Source organism: Triticum dicoccoides, chromosome 7B (genome assembly GCF_002162155.2).
Source record: "Triticum dicoccoides isolate Atlit2015 ecotype Zavitan chromosome 7B, WEW_v2.0, whole genome shotgun sequence".
NCBI classification, from domain to species: domain Eukaryota; kingdom Viridiplantae; phylum Streptophyta; class Magnoliopsida; order Poales; family Poaceae; genus Triticum; species Triticum dicoccoides.
The window spans coordinates 730,599,982-730,617,506 of NC_041393.1; the positions used below are offsets into that span (position 1 = coordinate 730,599,982).

General features: G+C 42.1%; 1 protein-coding gene across 1 annotated transcript; it reads right to left on the reverse strand.

Moving 5' to 3' along the window:
* Window positions 1-885: 885 nt before the first annotated feature.
* On the reverse strand, window positions 886-2,852 carry LOC119338430 (aspartic proteinase nepenthesin-2-like; the record flags this gene model as incomplete). Its single annotated transcript, XM_037610755.1, has 5 exons — window positions 2,646-2,852; window positions 1,956-2,542; window positions 1,711-1,888; window positions 1,189-1,243; window positions 886-986 (listed from the first exon to the last, which is right to left on the reverse strand). Coding segments are annotated over exons 1-5 (1,128 nt in total), but the record flags the coding sequence as incomplete, so codon positions are not given.
* Window positions 2,853-17,525: the final 14,673 nt, after the last annotated feature.

Consider the following 17,525-nt stretch of genomic DNA (forward strand, 5'->3'; position numbering starts at 1 on the left):
CGCGCCCTCCCACCGTCCGTCCGATCGACCTTAATCTTTCGCTCACAGACTTGTTTTGACCTAAAATTACCTATATATATACTCTCTGGTATTTCATTTTGCGAGGGACAGAGGTGGAGATCACAAACCAAAGAGAGGGTGTGCAATCCGCCACTGGGGGAATATTGGAGGGGCGGACCACTACCGGAATCGTCTTCGCCCGCCTCTCCTCCTTCACCAATGCCTCCAAGTCGCTCTCCTCCATGAGAGGGTAGTAGTCCAACTCCTAGACTGTGGGTTTGTGGTGTTAACTTGATCGAATCTCCCCATCGATTATGATTGTAGTAGTCCGTATGAGCTGCCCTGCAAGATTACGATGCTATTGATGTAATTCCTATGGTGGATGTTGTGTATGAGATGATACATGTTATACACTTATCGTTGTGTTGGGACTTTTATAACTTATCATTCTCTAGAAACATATTATTGATGCCTAATGCATATGTTTGCTTATTGTAAGTCATGAGATTATCATGGTAATTCCTTGTTTGCCCACGTCACGAGGTGCTTCACATTCACAACGCCAAGTGTAGGGTAGATGAGAGGGATGGGAGATGCATGACAGATAAAACCTTTGCATTAGTGTTGTAGTGTGTTTTTACATAAGGAGTATGATGTATGTAGATGTGTGTGGTATTGGAGGGTGTAGCCAAACGGTACTGCTATGTGACGGCAACCACCACCATGTCGATCTACTGTAGAGTTGATGTGTGCCTATGGAGTGGCGGCGTGCAGCTTTATTGTGCTCGATGGCAGCACGTCGACTTCCCGACTATCTACTACAACAAGTTTTGCCTGGGTCCAGCGAGGGAGGGGTGGGCGCGCCTTCGGCTTGCTTAAGTGCTTGTAGTCGTTGCTAGGTGGTCTACGGATCTGAATGTAATTTTTATTATTTCTGGTGTTAAATGTACCGCCATGATTGAATATGAATAGATCGAAAGTTTTCCCGCAAAAAAATAAAATAAAAAGGGTAAAGAGTACCCTAATGTTGGCTCACTCGCATCTCTACTCTCTAGCGGTGGGGCTAGTTGAGGAGGAGCAGAGCAGTGGCGGTTGAAGCGAAAACGATCAACGGCGACGCGGAGGAAGCCACGGTTGGGAGACAAGAATAAATGTCATTTTGGTACTTGCATGTGTGCAAAATTGACCTGTTTGCAAATGTATTCAGTTGTCTAAGGTTAACTCCTGTGCAAAATTGACCTGCCTGCAAATATATTCAGTTTCCTAAGGTTGAATAATCATAGGATAAGACAAAACATTTTGGTAGTCCTAGCTAGGTAGGATCCGTGTTCAGCTATCAGAAATCTTCATCAGCAAAACAATTTTTGAAGCTAATAATGTTGGAGAGCCACGCAACCTTCAACTATTCCATGAGTAACAGAAAGAAAGAAAGGAAGGGGCAGTCTATTTAGGCAGCATGACTATGGTTAAAATTGGTCAGAAACAAATTAACAAGAAGGGCAAAACAAATATGATCTTCACAAGCACAGCAAGATTGATAATGTGAGATGGAACATTTATTTCAGTCTATCTGGTATCGTAGTACCAGTACATCAGCGATGGCCTTTTATTTCAGTCTAAGAGACAGAGCTAGCTACTACCACTCGCTACATCTGGCCAACTACCACTCACTCACTACAGCAACAACAATGGCCATTCTCAGGCACATACCTCACGATTAAAGGAGATCTCCATGTTTGCTAAATCATACCCAACATTGGTATTACGTTGAGCAATCATGCCTAACACTGATTTCCTCTCATCGATAGAAATTCCCAGACAAATGTAATCACCTGCGTACCCTTCGTAGAAGAGCGTGTCGCCAATGCCGGGTGTTTTTGGCTGTAGACTCGGTTTAGAAGAACATAAGCCGTGTACCCGAGAAAAAGCTCTCGGTTTATAGTCTTTCACACGGCAAAACACGATTTTCCTGTAGCGCCAGGGTGGACCCTGAATCCACCAGAATGGGCAGGAACTCCGCCGCCTCTTGCCGAGTAAATATGGGCACTGGCTGATTTTGATCTAGACGGCTTCCTCGCTGGTACGTCACGCTCTTGAGGGAGATGATGAAGTGGGCGCCGTCCTGCTTGAACGGGACAATCTTGCCCGACATGACAGCATGGCTGCCGAATCGGAGGTAGCTTGTTGTTTTCCTCCACTGATCCCGGAGGTCTCTTCTCTCCCGGGATAGAGCGCAGTAGGAAAATTTGTCGACGCTGGCCTGAGCGACGAAGGAGAACGTACCCATGCCGAGGCCGAGAATGCCGGAGCTGTATTCCCGGACGGCGGTGGTACGTTCCTCCTGCGCGCAGCCGAAGACGATGTCTTGCTCGAAGTTGTAGCCGCCGCCGTCCCCCGCTATGCCGTTGCCAAAGGGGAAGGCGTCAGATCCCAGGTAGCCTGACAGCTTGCTACCATTGCCGTACCGCTTTTCGAAGTTGCACAAATTGTTGTCTGGACTGGGGTAGGAGTGGCTGTAATCGCACCATGTGATCCTCCCGTGCTCGTACATCGGGTCTTCGCAGGGAAAGTGATGGTACGTGCTTGACTTGACTGGGTTGAACGGACGGTAGTAGCTCTTGGTGCAGTTTTTGCACGGAACGCACTGCGTCCAGGTCGTCGCCGGTGTCGAACAATACATATCTCGAACACGCTTCATCTGGTGGTCCGCCGCCAATGCGGAGCTGCACCAGATACATGGAAAACTTCCGGCGGTGCCGAAACGGCACCACAAACTTCTCCTCCTCCATGGCGGCCGCGGCCGCGGTGGCAGTGGCGGCCAACTCCATCTCCTCCTCCACGACCTCTGCCATGCTCTTCCAGTGAATGACTGGGAAAGAGAATCCAGCCTCCTCCCCGTCACAGGAAGGAGCCACAGCGGCCACGTCTGGCTCGTGGATGCCCGCAGCGTCGCCGGAGAAGAGAATGGCGATGATGACTATGACTACCAGGATGAGGTAACAGGAAGCCATTTGCAGAAGAGTTGAGCAAGAGGTGGAAGGAGGTGTGTGTGTGTGTGGTGGTGGAATGAGCTTCTCGGCCTTCTTACTCCAAGTGAATGCTGGTATGTGTGATCAGTCCAACTCCAAAAAACCCCGCGGCAGTTCGCTCATGCATTTCTTCATTCGCATTCTTTCATTTTGTGCCGCTCAAGTTATTCCGTCATCCATGTTGATTGATTTTACTTTTTGTATGTTCAGAACACACCGATTATTTATTCATCTACAGAAACTGTCACAATGTTCACAAATACAATCCATCCACCAAAGTATGTATATTCAACTTTATTGGAAAGTCAAACTATTTCAAACTTTGATCGAGTTTACCCAAAATATTATATTACAACAATTATGAACCCCAATAGCTACATAATTAAAGTATATTTCATCATGAATCTAATAATCCTAATTTGGTTGACACAAAAATTTGGTGTGTTTTTACTAGCAGAAACTCCCTTTTGTTGCAACGGGGGAATATTTAGCAAAAATTCTCAAGTGTGGCACCGGAGAATTTTTTTTTACATGCCACTAGCCCAATAGTCATGACTCAAGGCCCTCCACATCTCCAGGTCCTCTATTTCAACACGTCGCCTCACCTATATAATCGCCTATCTGACTTCTCACTCTGCCCGACAATGCTTGCGGTATCAACCTAATCGCAATGTGTCACAATATTGGACATCCCTATCTTGATCACCGCATGACACACATGTCACTGATCCACACAAGCACAAGGAATGTTTAGAACTTAGAAATTTAACCCATACGTGAGGGCCACCCTCTTATACTCACACTCACTTTTAAATTGCATAACTTATGTTCAATATGCATGAACATTATTTTAAAAACACATGAATACATTTTAAGCGCACGGACTTCTTTAAAATTTGGAATACTTTTTAAATTTTTTACAATTTTTTAAACATGCAAAAACATTTTGAAATTACATGAACACTTACTAAAAAGAGCATGGACATTTTTCAAAGTTTATCAATATTATTTTAATATGTGAGAAACAAATCGTCGCATGCCTCTAGCACAATATCGCCCCATACATGTTACCAAAGAGGAGCATGTGGTGCATCCTCACATTTGAGTGGCTAGCATTCCAGTAAGTAATTATATGTACTGGCATTCAGTACATGTTCATAGTATATCACAGCGATACCCAATGTTGTACCAACCAAATCCACGGTTGTAACAATCTGAACCAAAATCCTGATAAGTTTTTCAATAGTAGTTTATGTAGATTTGATTTAACGTCCATAGTTTTTTTGGAACCCCTATTAGGTTCATAGAACATTTTACAATTTTTTAGGGGTATAGAACATTTCACATTGTTTTGTATGTAAGACACATCCACCGCCCAAAAAGATAATTCCTTTGTGTGATTTTTGATATTTCATTTGCCCGTGAATGTTTGCAACCATCTTTGTTTCCACTTATTTCTCAACTATATGATTTATATTCATCGCAGGACTATTTACTTAGATAGTGCATTTGGAGTGGACAACTTTTTTTCTACAGTTTTTATTTAAAAAGTGGAAGGTATAATGTTATTTGAATGGACTGTGCTAACGTCCAGTCGACCGGACGTTAAGCAACATATTCGCACGATCGTAACCCACCTCCCTCTCGTTACCACACGCTTGATTCCACCGATTTTTTTCTTCTCTCGAAAACCGTATACGCCAATAGTGAATCGCTAGTGGTTTTTCTGGTTTTTGGCTACACAATATGAAAAGAAAAATAAAAGTGCTACAAAGGGGACTTGAACCCATGTCTATTCATTAGACTTTGAGTCCAACAACCAACTAAGACACCTTTAGTTGTTGTCTATTGTCTATAAACAAGGTTATTTGAACCTTTCTTTTTTTTCTGTCATATAAGGGATAATAAATTCTTTTGCTTGGTATGGCATGACCAGCGTGATAACCATGACTTGAGCAACATGATAACTATACTATGATAAGCCTGATACCTATAATATAAGAAGGTTAATGACTATACCATGAGAAGCAAGATAACTTTAGCATGGGGGAGTGGTAACTTCACACTGGGGTATGTTTCGACAAAAAAAAGTTACCGAGACATGTTTCAGTAACATTTTCACATGGATAAAAAGTTACCAATGTGTTGTATGTAAGTTATCGGGTGTCTGGTGCGTACATTACCATGCTATTTGCACTAGGTTATCAAGGCATATTTCTAGAACTTTTGGCCCAAGGTGAAAAGTTATCAATGCGCTTATATGTAAGTTATCAGGTTAATTGTACGTAAATTATCATTATATGTAAGTCAACACCTTCCTTCCACGTCGAAAAATTATCACACTTTGACTGAGTAAGTTATCAGCTCTGATGTGCGTATGTTATGATGTTATTTGCATGGAAGTTATCAAGGTATGTTTTTCAACAACATTTTTTTTGGGTCAAAAAGTTACCGCAATGTTTGTGTGTGGGTAGTTACCAGCCCGTTATGTGTGTATTACCGTGCAGGGTATTTTTCAACAAACTTTTCTCTCGGGTAAAGGTTCTCGCGGTGTTTCTACACAAGTTATCAGGTCGGCAATGTGTATATTAGCATGTTATTTATACAAAATTACCGGGTATGTTTTCAACAACCTTTCCCCCTTTGAATCGAAAGTTATCACGGTTTTTGTACGTAAGTTATCAGCTTCGTGTGCGCAAATAATCATGTTGTTACACAGAAGTTATCGGTGCAATTTTTTCAACAGCCCCCCTCCATTTCTGGGTCAAAAGTTACCAAGGCATTTGTACACAGGTTGTCAGCTCCCTTGTGTCTAAACTACCAGGGTTTTCCTTTCAACAATTTCCAGTGCTAGTAATATTTTTTAGTTTTTCTTGCATTAAGAAGGATAGTTTTTCTTGCATTAAGCTACTAAGTTGGCTAGAAATTCAGGTTCGAATATTATGCACCATTCACACACGTGAGATCTTTTTTGCTTTTCTGGCCGGAAATCAAAAGGTACAAAAGAGAAATCAAACGAAATTTAGTCAAAAAATCAAGATAGCCCAGGTGGTTATTGAGTTGTGAATTTAGCTATAGGTGGAAGGTTCGAAAGCCGGCTTCTACTCTTTTTTTGAGAAACTGAATAGAAAAAAAAGGAAACATATGCGTGGACTGAGAAATTAGTGGTCGGAAAAAAGGAAACTGAGAAATTGAATAGAAAAAGGAAAATAATTAAATGCGCATACTAATTAGTTCCCGAAACCAACAGTCGGCAGGATTTTAGCTTTGCCGTATTTGAATTGCCATTAATATTCCTATTTGATTTGTATTTTTTTTCTGTCACTCCTTAATAGCTATTATGTGTACCTTCATTTGTTAATGTGAATTTTTAAACATGATTTGGCTAGACGCTTTCGTCTCACATCATAGTATTAATACGGTTTGCATTAGGTCAGCTTTTTAATCCTTTCAATATCAAATTCTAACACGGTTTCAATCAATTTTTTCATTATAAAATTTTGTAGTTCTTTCACTAGAAAATACTCTAATTTATTGTACCCGTGAAAGTGTTATCCATCTCTTCGTCTCTTATTCCGAAGAAAGAGTTAAATACACAGTGGGTGCCTAAGCTTGTCCTGTACGGTCAGTTTGGTGTCTAAAGTTGTAAAATACACGAAAGTGGTGCTCGAACTTGTCCGGCCATACAAATATGTACGCCATGCCCGTTTTGTGCCCCATTATAGTGGCGGCCCGCATGTAAGTGACTGGATCACTTTTTGCAACAGAGCCCCACGGATTCCAAATCGTCTAACTTCTCGGCCGGTCACTAATCCTCTCACTACTCCAGCCCGAGCATGCTTAACTTCCGATTTCAATTTCCCTACGTTCGAACTCTGCACTTGCTGTTTTCCTGACAATAGTAAGCTATCAATCCTATTAACCCTTACGACTTGATGTCACATAATTTATTTTTTTGAATTCCAAACAATTATTGAAATAAAATATGTAATAATAATATTGAATTTCAATGAAAATAAAATAAGTAATAGTATTATTTTATTCATTTTCCCCATTTATTCATTTAATATGGCATAATTAATATCTTTAAATCTGTAAATCAAAATTCGACAAATAATATATCCATTATTATCAGAAAAATGTGAGGAATCCAAATATTCCATCATTTTTTTATCATTTTCATTTTGTTTTTTTCAAAACTGAAATGGCTATTCCGTGGGGTAGAGTTTGAAAATTAAAAACAACTAACATAGCAATAAAGCAATATTAACTAATTAAAAAAATGAAATTATTGTCAAGCAACAGAAACTAAAGTTAATTATATCAAAGTGGTAATAAGAATTACTTTTTAATATAGCAAAACTAATTCTATAAAGTATAATTAAAGGCTAAACAACTATTTATACAAAACAGTAACAAAATTAATATTAATTAATTCTAAAATTTTATCTACTGTTGTCTAACAGAAGCATACTACAACATGTTAAAATCTACAGAAAGAACTAAATAAAAATAATTAAAAACAATAATTAAATGACTAAAACAACTATATAAGCAAAACAATACGATTTTAATTAAAATCCTATTATTCTAAAAATAACCAAATAAATCTTACTATGACAACAATCTAACATGTGGCTAGGAGCAAAAGAATTAAATTAAAACTATTTTTAAACTCAAGTTATTGACAATCTATGGTTTATAGAAAATTTGAACAAATTAAAATTTAAACCATTCAAATTTAAAAACTAATGGCGCAAACAGAATCTAGACAAAATTTTGAATCTAATGCAAAAATAATCACTCAAAAACATCAAATATCCTAAAAGATATAAGCAATTTAAAAAAAACTAAAAACAAAAAGCAAATGGATAAACAGAGCCTTTAGTCCCGGTTCGTAACACAAACCGGGACTAACGGTTAGTCCTGGTTGGAGACACCAACCGGGACTAAAGCCAAATCGGGACTACAGGTAGAAAATGAACCGAGACTAATGACTAGCCGTTGGAACCGGGACTAATGGTCACATTAGTCCTGGGCCGAATCGAAACAGGGACTAATGATCCAAACGAAGGTCTGTTTTCTACTAGTGATCATGTTTTATGTTAAATTTACAGAAACATTGTCTTGTATAAAATATAAATAACCTTATGTTTTTTGGTGCTTTATCAATCATTTTCTTAAACCTGTTGCATCAATCATTTGTAGTATTGTTTTTCTTAATACTAGATCTCGTGTGTGCTGTATGGATCCGTGATTCCATGCACATGTCGATGCCAATTTATTTGTTTGGTGCACCTATATTTTTCACTTGTTACCGCACTTAAAAATCTCATGATGGTATAAACTATATTTATCCCTTCCGCAAATAAAGGAGAGCATCCAATTGGAAACTTGGAATTTTCTTGTGGATTTATTTGTCTCGGCTACTAAAAGATGTAAACAATATTTCTCTCTTTTAGGCATCACACGTGGTGCCCTGCTTGGTGGTTACCTTAGGTTTGTCAAGCATTCACAAAATTGACACCATAGATTTTAAAAGAAAGTCAACATGCATTGAAAAAGTTTATTGTGTAAAATTATTCTTACATTCACCCGCAAAAAAAATCTTACATTTCTACAAACACCTTTAACATGTTTTAATACATTTCTAGAATTACAATTATTACGCAATAATTTTTAATACATGTTGAACAGTTACATTGTCATTTTTTCATAATTGTGTATTGTGAAATTAAAATGAAGACAGGCAATAGTTGTCCGTGCTTGTGGTCCTGCATGAAGATACATAAATTTCAACTATAATTTTTAACATATGTTGCAATATCTAAATCCACAAAAAATTTAGGAAATGTCTAAAGTACACAATAATGAAAATAGAACAAAGAATTAAAGTACACAATAATTGTCTAGTGATAATTATTGTCATTTTTACATGGTAAAATTTACATATCATGAAAACTAAACAGGAAATCAAAAACAAACATGCAGAAATTTTGTGAAGGAATTACAGAGCGATACGTGGATTCTACATATAGCTAAATACCAGAGCACATAACTTAGTTCGCCCGGTGGCTTTCTCGTGTCTGCACCAAGTTCCTCCTTGCTATTTTTAGTGATTTCTTTATACCTTATTAAATAACACATGAGGTGTTTTCTACAAAAAAATATCACGCGTACCCTGACATGTGGGCCGGCCGCCAGATGGCATGCCACGCCGCAGCCCGGGGCCGCATACAGGCGGAGGCACCGTATATGCACGTACGGGAGAACAAGTTACCACACCACTTTTATGTATATTGCAAGTTTGATACCAAACTGATCGTAACGAACAAGTTAAGGCACCCGGGACATATTCAACTCCTGGAGAAAGATCAAACATATCCTTTATGTCTTATGCACTGCTCCTTAAATCCAGCGCGTGGCCACGGGGCAAGGTAGAGCAGGGAAGAACGTGGGGTGCTGCTGAACGTCTTGAATCTCGTCATGGCTGGCTGCTAGCTTCACGGTGGGCATCATCATTGTTAGGATTAATTAATTAGTTTAATTAATGGAAATCCCTGCTTAGCAAAACCGATGTGCGGTTCCTCTCCCGATGGGTCACGTCCTATTATAACGGACGCATTCTTTCGATCCATCGCTTGTAAAGGTCGCGCCTGTGCGACCCGTCCCTTCCAGGGATATAAATATGTACATCATCGACATCCATCGACAGTGATTGATTACTGTTCATTCACACTGTTTCTTCACACGTTATCAGCGATTTTTTGTCTAAAAAGACCATCTGCCGAGTCAAATTGCCAGAAAAGACCATCTCCGAAATGAATTGACAGAAAGGACCAGCTGCATCGTGGCGGCAGGCGCGGCAGGCGACACGTGGCACCTGCCGCCACGGTCGCCGGCGGCAGCCCCTGCCGCCACGAGCGCAGGCGGCAGCTCGGGCATAACAGGTTTTTCGTCCGCGCCAGCTGCAACGGAACGGGCAGGCGGCAGCTACTGCTGCTAGTGTGCTGCGACACGCCAGATGGGCCCTGCCGCCACGGCCAGAGGCGGCAGCCACTGCTGTTGATCTGCAAGCGAAGAACAAATGCACAATATTATATATGACTATTTGTGTCAGCCAGTCAGGTGGTGATGTATTTATCCGGTAATACCTAACTGAGTGGGTGGAGTTCATGTGATTGACATATCAAGGACGGCTGAACAGATCATCTCACGCTTTCCAGTAACCTATCTAGTAATCCTGAACAGCGCATCAATTCGTAGCTTTTGTGTGTTCGTGCATTGGCCTGCCTGCCCGTGTGATTAGTGATCAATCTTGCTTTGAACTCTTACATCTCTGACAAAACCCGAGTTGTCGAAGCAAGGAAACGGCGCGCAGCAGCAACAGTGGCTGCCGCCTGGGGCTGTGGCGGCAGGGCCCGCCTTGCCCGTCGCGGTACACGCAGCAGATGTACCACTCCGGCGTTCCGTTGCAGCTGGTGCGCCGAACGAAAAAAACCTGTTAAGCCTGGGCCGCCGCCTGCACCCGTGGCGGCAGGTGCCACATGTCTGCTGCCGCACCTGCCGCCACGACTCAGCTGGTCTTTTTTGACAATTTGATCTAGAGGTAGTCTTTTCTGTTAATTCCACTCGGCAGGTGGTCTTTTTGGACAAAAATTCCGTTATCAGCACGTCTCTCTAGCGAGAGCGACAGGCCACACACAGGAACTCGCCGGAGAAGGACTTGGAACGGTGATGATGTCGTCCCTCGCCTCCCTTCTTCTTGGTCTTCTCTGGGAAGAAGGTCGCCGCCATTTCCTTGCCGAGCAGCGCCGCCGGTTTGTCCGCCATCGATGGGGGGCACCACCAGCAGTTTACGGCCTTGGCATTAACCGCCGCCAGAACTTCGCTGGAGGACGCCGCCATCACACGGCCGCTGGACGACGCCGTCGCGCCACGCCGGTGAACCGACGCCTCGCCACGCCGGTTGACAACCGTTAGGGTCTGGACCCAGGGCTAGTTGCCGGACTGAATGCTCCACCGCCGCAGAACGCTGTGATGGGCGTGCAAGAGCCTCCAGTTGCCGCTCCATCCGCACCACGGTGGTGCCGTGTGCACGGATATGGCCCGTGCCCCACTCGCTCCAGTAGCACACGTCTGCCTTCACCAACGCCGGCAGAGGAGGAGGAGCGGGAGATCGTCCACGACGTACCTGCACGCGGCTACAGCCCGGCTCCGACGCGCGTCGCCAGCGCCAGGGGCGATGGCCTCGTCTTCATCCTGACTGCAGGACGCGTCGTGGCCACCGCGGGCGCAGTCACCACTGTCGGAGCAAGTGGCAGCGCCGGTCCAGGGCTTGGAGTCGACGCTGAGGGGACAAGCAGCGCCCCATGGGTGTTCGGCCGCTCCCCTGCTCCTCCTGGCGAGGAACACTTCTTCCTCTTCGGCACCGATGGGACGCCTGCCACGGACGTCGCCGGAACGAGCGACAGTGCAGGTCCGCCCAACACCGGCGCGAGCCGCCGTCTCCTCTTCGGCCGCTCCGTCGCCGCCGTTGACCGTCGTCCTGGACGCCGTCCAGGAGCGTGGGATCCGGCGTCGCTCGGACTCGCCAACGGACTCCAGAATGGAGTGGACATCCCTGACTACAGCCCCTCGTCGGACGAGGAGGACTCCCTTCCTTCGCCGTCGGCGGCTCGCCGGTGAGCGCGCGTACAGCGTGGCGGCAGGAACAGAGGAGGGTGCCGCTGCGTGGGATGGGGATCGGGGGCGGTAGGGGAAACCCTAACCGTCGACCGCTTTTATTCAGTGCTAAAGCGGTGCCAGGCCAGTTGGGCTGAAAGGCTTGATGGGCTGCGACCTAAGCCTCATTCCGAGCCGTAGAAAAGAAGGAAAATGAAAAAAAAAATTGAAAATTACTGTAGCAATGGGCTGTGCTATTGGTTTGGGTCTCCCTGTATGCGACCCAGGACCATTTTTTCGTTTTTCTTTTTCTGTTTAGTTCTTTAACTAACAGTTTGAAGTTGTAACTAGTTATTTAGTAATTTGTGTAAATTACTATATTGTATTATTCAGTAATTAGTGTGTATTACTGTATTGTACAAGTACAATGTATGTCAACGTATATGTTCCGGCAATTTGGCAATTGCTACATGTTGATCAATATACATGCATTGTTTTATTTACAACACAATTAATTTGCTATGAGAGTAAATTAATAAGCATGATGATTGCATGCAGGATATGGCTGACATATCTAAAAAAGAGTGTGCTCCGTCGATGGTTCTAACTATTTGAGATGGGCAATGGATGTCAAAATCAATTTGACGGCCAAGGGACTCAATTCCGCTATAACCACACCTGCCCAAGGGACTTCATCTGTAACAGACATAATAAGGTATTCAGCGTTGCACTTCATTCGACATCATCTTCACCCTGACCTAAAGACAGAGTATCTGATGGAGGAGAGCCCTCTGACACTCTGGAACTCCTTAAAGGAGAGGTATGATCAACAAAGGGCGGTGATGTTGCCTGAAGCACAACGGGAATGGGCGCTAGTCTGATTCCAAGACTTTAAGTCTGTAGCTGCATACAATTCTACTGTTCATAAGATCAACTCCAAGCTAAGATTCTGCAATAGTGCAGTTTCTGATGCTGATCTTGTTGAAAAGACACTTTCTACTTTCCATCCTTCTATGAGGATACTTTCTGAACAATATCGTCAGCAAAAGTATAAGAAGTATTCTGAGTTGATTTACTCGCTGCTTCAGGCAGAGAAGCACAATGAGCTTCTTGAGAAGAACAATTTGGCTCGTCCAACAGGAACGATGCCTCTGCCTGAATCACACTTCAACTCTAAGAATACTCAAAAGTTCAATGGTTCCAAAAAGAACCGTAGGATATTCAATGGAAAGTGGAAGCATAATGAGAAGCAGAATAAGTATGGCGTCCAAAAGGGAAAAGGTTCTTTCAAGAAGAATGAAAGGGCTAGCAACACTGGTTGCTTCAGGTGTGGTTGTAAGGAACATATTGCAAAGAAGTGTGACACTTCAAAGCATTTGGTGGGATTGTACCAATAGTCACTTGGAAAGGGCAAGAAGGCTCAGGGGAACCAGTATGAAGCACACTTCACTGGAAATGAAGATGGTACCCCTACGGTTGATGGTTCTCGAGATGATTCTCTGAACATGGACAACCAGGAGCAGAATCAGCAAGTGGAAGATCCAATACTAGATGTTGATGACATGCTAGTGGAATTTGGTTCTACTGACATATATGGAGACCAGATTTAGTCTCATTTGTCTAAGTATTGTAATGATGTTATTAGACATATTACATGTGTTGTAAAATAAGTTATGTCCTTAGACATAATGTGTTTGCTATGTCGTGTGACATAGGGCTTGTAATAAGTACAAGACATATATAGTTTGTAATGTATGTATTGATTCTATAAGAGTTTGATTATATACTGAACTTTGTTCTTTTACTCTATAGAACTTCAAGGAATAATACAATGGAGGAGGAAATGTGTTTAGTGGATAGTGCATCTACTAACACGATACTTAGGGAGATGAAATATTTCCAGACACTCAAGAAGAGTAATGAAAGTGTCATGACAATTGCTGGTCGAGACACGGTAATTGTTGGTTCTGGTCAAGCTACAATTACACTCCCTATGGGTACTAAATTGGTAATCCAGGATGCTCTACTGTATCCAGATTCTACTCGTACCTTGCTGAGTTTTAAGGATATCCGCAAAAATGGTTTCCATGTGGAAACTAATGAAGAGAGTGGGGCTGAATGCCTACTCATAACTCAACAAAAGGGATTTCGAAAGGAAGTCCTTGAGAATTTGCCTTCTCTATCTTCTGGGTTGTATTATACATACATTAAACCAGAGACGCATATGGCGTACAAGATAGTTTTTCAGAATCTTGATAAGTTCAAGATTTGGCATGGTCGCATGGGTCATCCTGGTATTGGGATGATAAGAAAAATTATTGATGGTTCTGTTGGACACAACATAACGGATAGAAAGTTCCCAAAATCATCGGATTTTGTCTGCATAGCATGTGCAACTGGGAAATTGATCACAAGTCCATCTTATGTGAAATTAAAGGATGAGGCACTTGATTTCCTTGAACGCATTCACGGAGATATTTGTGGTCCAATACAACCGTTATCTGGACCATTCAGATATTTCATGGCCCTAATTGATGCATCAACGAGATGGTCAAATGTGTGTCTACTATCAACAAGGAACCATGCCTTTGCAAAGCTAATTGCTCAGATCATTAAATCGAGAGCAAATCATCCTGAGCATAGGATAAAAACCATCAGAATGGATAATGCCGCGGAATTCAGTTCTCGAGCATTTAATGATTACTGCCTAGCTTTGGGCATTTCTGTGGAGCACTCAGTACCTTATGTACATACCTAGAATGGTCTTGCGGAATCACTTATCAAGAGGATCAAGTTGATAGCAAGACCGCTCCTGCAGAATAGTAATCTTCCAGCTTCATGTTGGGGTCATGCAGTTTTACATGCTGCAGAATTGATACAAATTCAACCAACTGCATATCATATGGTCTCCCCGTTGCAGTTAGTACGTGGAAACCAGCCAAGTATTTCCCATCTGCGGCAATTCGGTTGCGCGGTATATGTACCGATCTCACCACCGCAGCGTACATCAATGGGCCCGCATAGACGAATGGGGATCTATGTGGGGTACAATTCTCCGTCAATCATTAAGTACCTGGAACCCCTGGCAGGGGATTTGTTTACAACCCGGTACGCTGATTGCATTTTTGACGAGGACAATTTCCCGGCATTTCCCGGCATTAGGGGGAGAGAATAACCACAAAGAATGTCGAGAAATAGATTGGGATGTGAAAGGCATCCAGTCCTTAGATCCACGTACGAATGAGTCTGAACTGGAGGTTCAGAAGATTATAAATTTGCAAAATATTGCAAATAATCTACCAGATGCATTTACTGATTATAAAGGTGTCACAAAATCAAATGTTCCCGCTATGAATGTGCCAGAGAGAGTGGATGTGACTCATAGATCTACTCAGCTACCCAAGAGGGGGAGAAATCTGGACACAAAGGACAAGGCTTTGCAGAAGCGGCCAAGGGGAATGAGGAATCCTCAAATAGTAAATGCAAGTCAGCAAAATGTTGATATTCAACCTAGGGTTGAAGGACACCTGAAGGATGTTGGACATCCAGAACCCAACACGAGTGTGCACACAAATTTTGGTGTTGGGATATCGGAAGACCTTGATCCAATTGTTGAGGGAAATCACGAAGGATCAAAAGGTATTGAATAGATATCCATTAATTATATTGATTCAGGAGAATCATACAATAGAAAGACTACAGTTGTCGACATTTATTTCGCCTCTAGAATTGCAGAAGGCCTTGATTTGGATCGAGAACCTAAGTCCATGGCAGAGTGCATGAAGCGCTCAGACTGGTCCAAATGGAAGGCAACAATTGAGGACGAATTGCGCTCGCTCATAAAAAGAGGGGTATTCACTTCAGTAATACCCACTCCTCAGCATGTGTTCCCTGTGGGAGCAAAATGGGTTTTCGTTCGTAAGAGGAACGAGAACAATGAGGTGGTGAGATATAAGACGAGGCTTGTAGCACAGGGATTCACGTAGAGACCCGGCATCGATTATGATGAAACATATTCTCCTGTTATGAGTGGAACAACGTTCCGATATTTAATATCACTGGCAGTGAAAATGAATTTGTCTATCCAACTGATGGATGTTGTGACTGCATATTTATATGGGTCACTGGATTCGGATATTTACATGAAAGTTCCTGAGGGAATGAAGCTTCCTAATCCAAAGGCTAACCGCAACATGTATTGCGTAAAGCTTCAGAAGTCATTGTATGGCTTGAAGCAGTCGGGAAGAATCTGGTATAACCGACTGAGTATATTCCTTCTTCAAAGGGGATACTCAAATAATAATGATTGCCCATGTGTGTTTATTAAGAAATCTAAGAATGGATTTTGCATTATTTCTGTGTATGTGGATGACCTGAATATCATTGGGACTACACAAGAAATACATGAGGCAAGTAATCATCTTAAGACGGAGTTTGAGATGAAAGATCTAGGTAAGACTAAATTTTGTTTGGGCTTACAACTTGAACATCTTCCTTCAGGAATACTTGTTCATCAGTCTGCTTATATCCAAAAGATTCTTGAGAAATTTAATATGGATAAAGCATATCCATCGAAAACACCAATGGTGGTTAGATATTTTGATAGAGATAAAGACCCATTCAGACCTAAGGGTGATGATGAAGAGGTATTAGGACCTGAGTTTCCTTACCTCAGTGCTATTGGAGCACTAATGTATCTAGCGTACTGCACCAGACCTGATATATCATTTGCAGTAAATTTATTGGCTAGATTCAGTGCATCACCAACAAAGAGGCATTGGGTTGGTGTGAAGAACATTTTCAGATATCTTCAAGGCACCAAAGATCTTGGTTTATTCTATCAGAAAAATCAAGATAAGACCATGGTGGGATATTGTGATGCTGGATACCTATCGGATCCCCATAATGCCAGATCACAGACTGGTTTTGTCTTCTTGAGTGGAGGTACGGCCTTTTCTTGGAAGTCGACAAAACAAACTCTAGTGGCTACATCCACGAATCATTCTGAAATTATTGCTTTGTTTGAAGCATCATGTGAATGTGCATGGCTTCATAGAATGATTAACTTTATTGAAAGTTCAAGTGGGATTGGATCATTGGAATCACCCACTATTATCTATGAAAATAATGCTGCATGTATTACACAGATGCAAACAGGTTATATAAAGAGTAATATTACGAAGCATATTTCTCCTAAGTTATTTTATCCCCATGAGTTACAGCAGACCAGGGAGATAAATATTCTGCAAACGAAGTCATGTGATAATCTTGCTGATTTGTTTACAAAGTCATTACCAAGTTCTTTATTTGAGAAGTACATCAATGGAATTGGTATGAAACGACTTCGGGATTTGCAAAGTTCAGGGGGAGTGTCTCCCTGAATGATAATCTGTTTGTGATCCTCGGATCTTTAATATTGCACTCTTTTCCTTTATAAGTTTTCCTAAATGGTTTCTTATGGGAGGTTTTTAATGAGGCAATAGTAATGCATGCATTGTGATATGTCGGTTTCTCCTTATTTTCCCACTCGGTTTTTGGAAGGAGTTTTTGATGGCATATTGTACATATCTCCTCATATTTTTCCTACAGGATTTTTGGAGGAGACTAATCGTGATGATGATGATCAAGATGTTGATGATGATGTTTACAAGAATAATTGAAGCAGAGATTAGGGGGAGTGTTAGGATTAATTAATTAGTTTAATTAATGGAAATCCCTGCTTAGCAAAACCGATGTGCGGTTCCTCTCCCGATGGGTCACGTCCTATTGTAACGGACGCATTCTTTCGATCCATCGCTTGTAAAGGTCGCGCCTGTGCGACCCGCCCCTTCC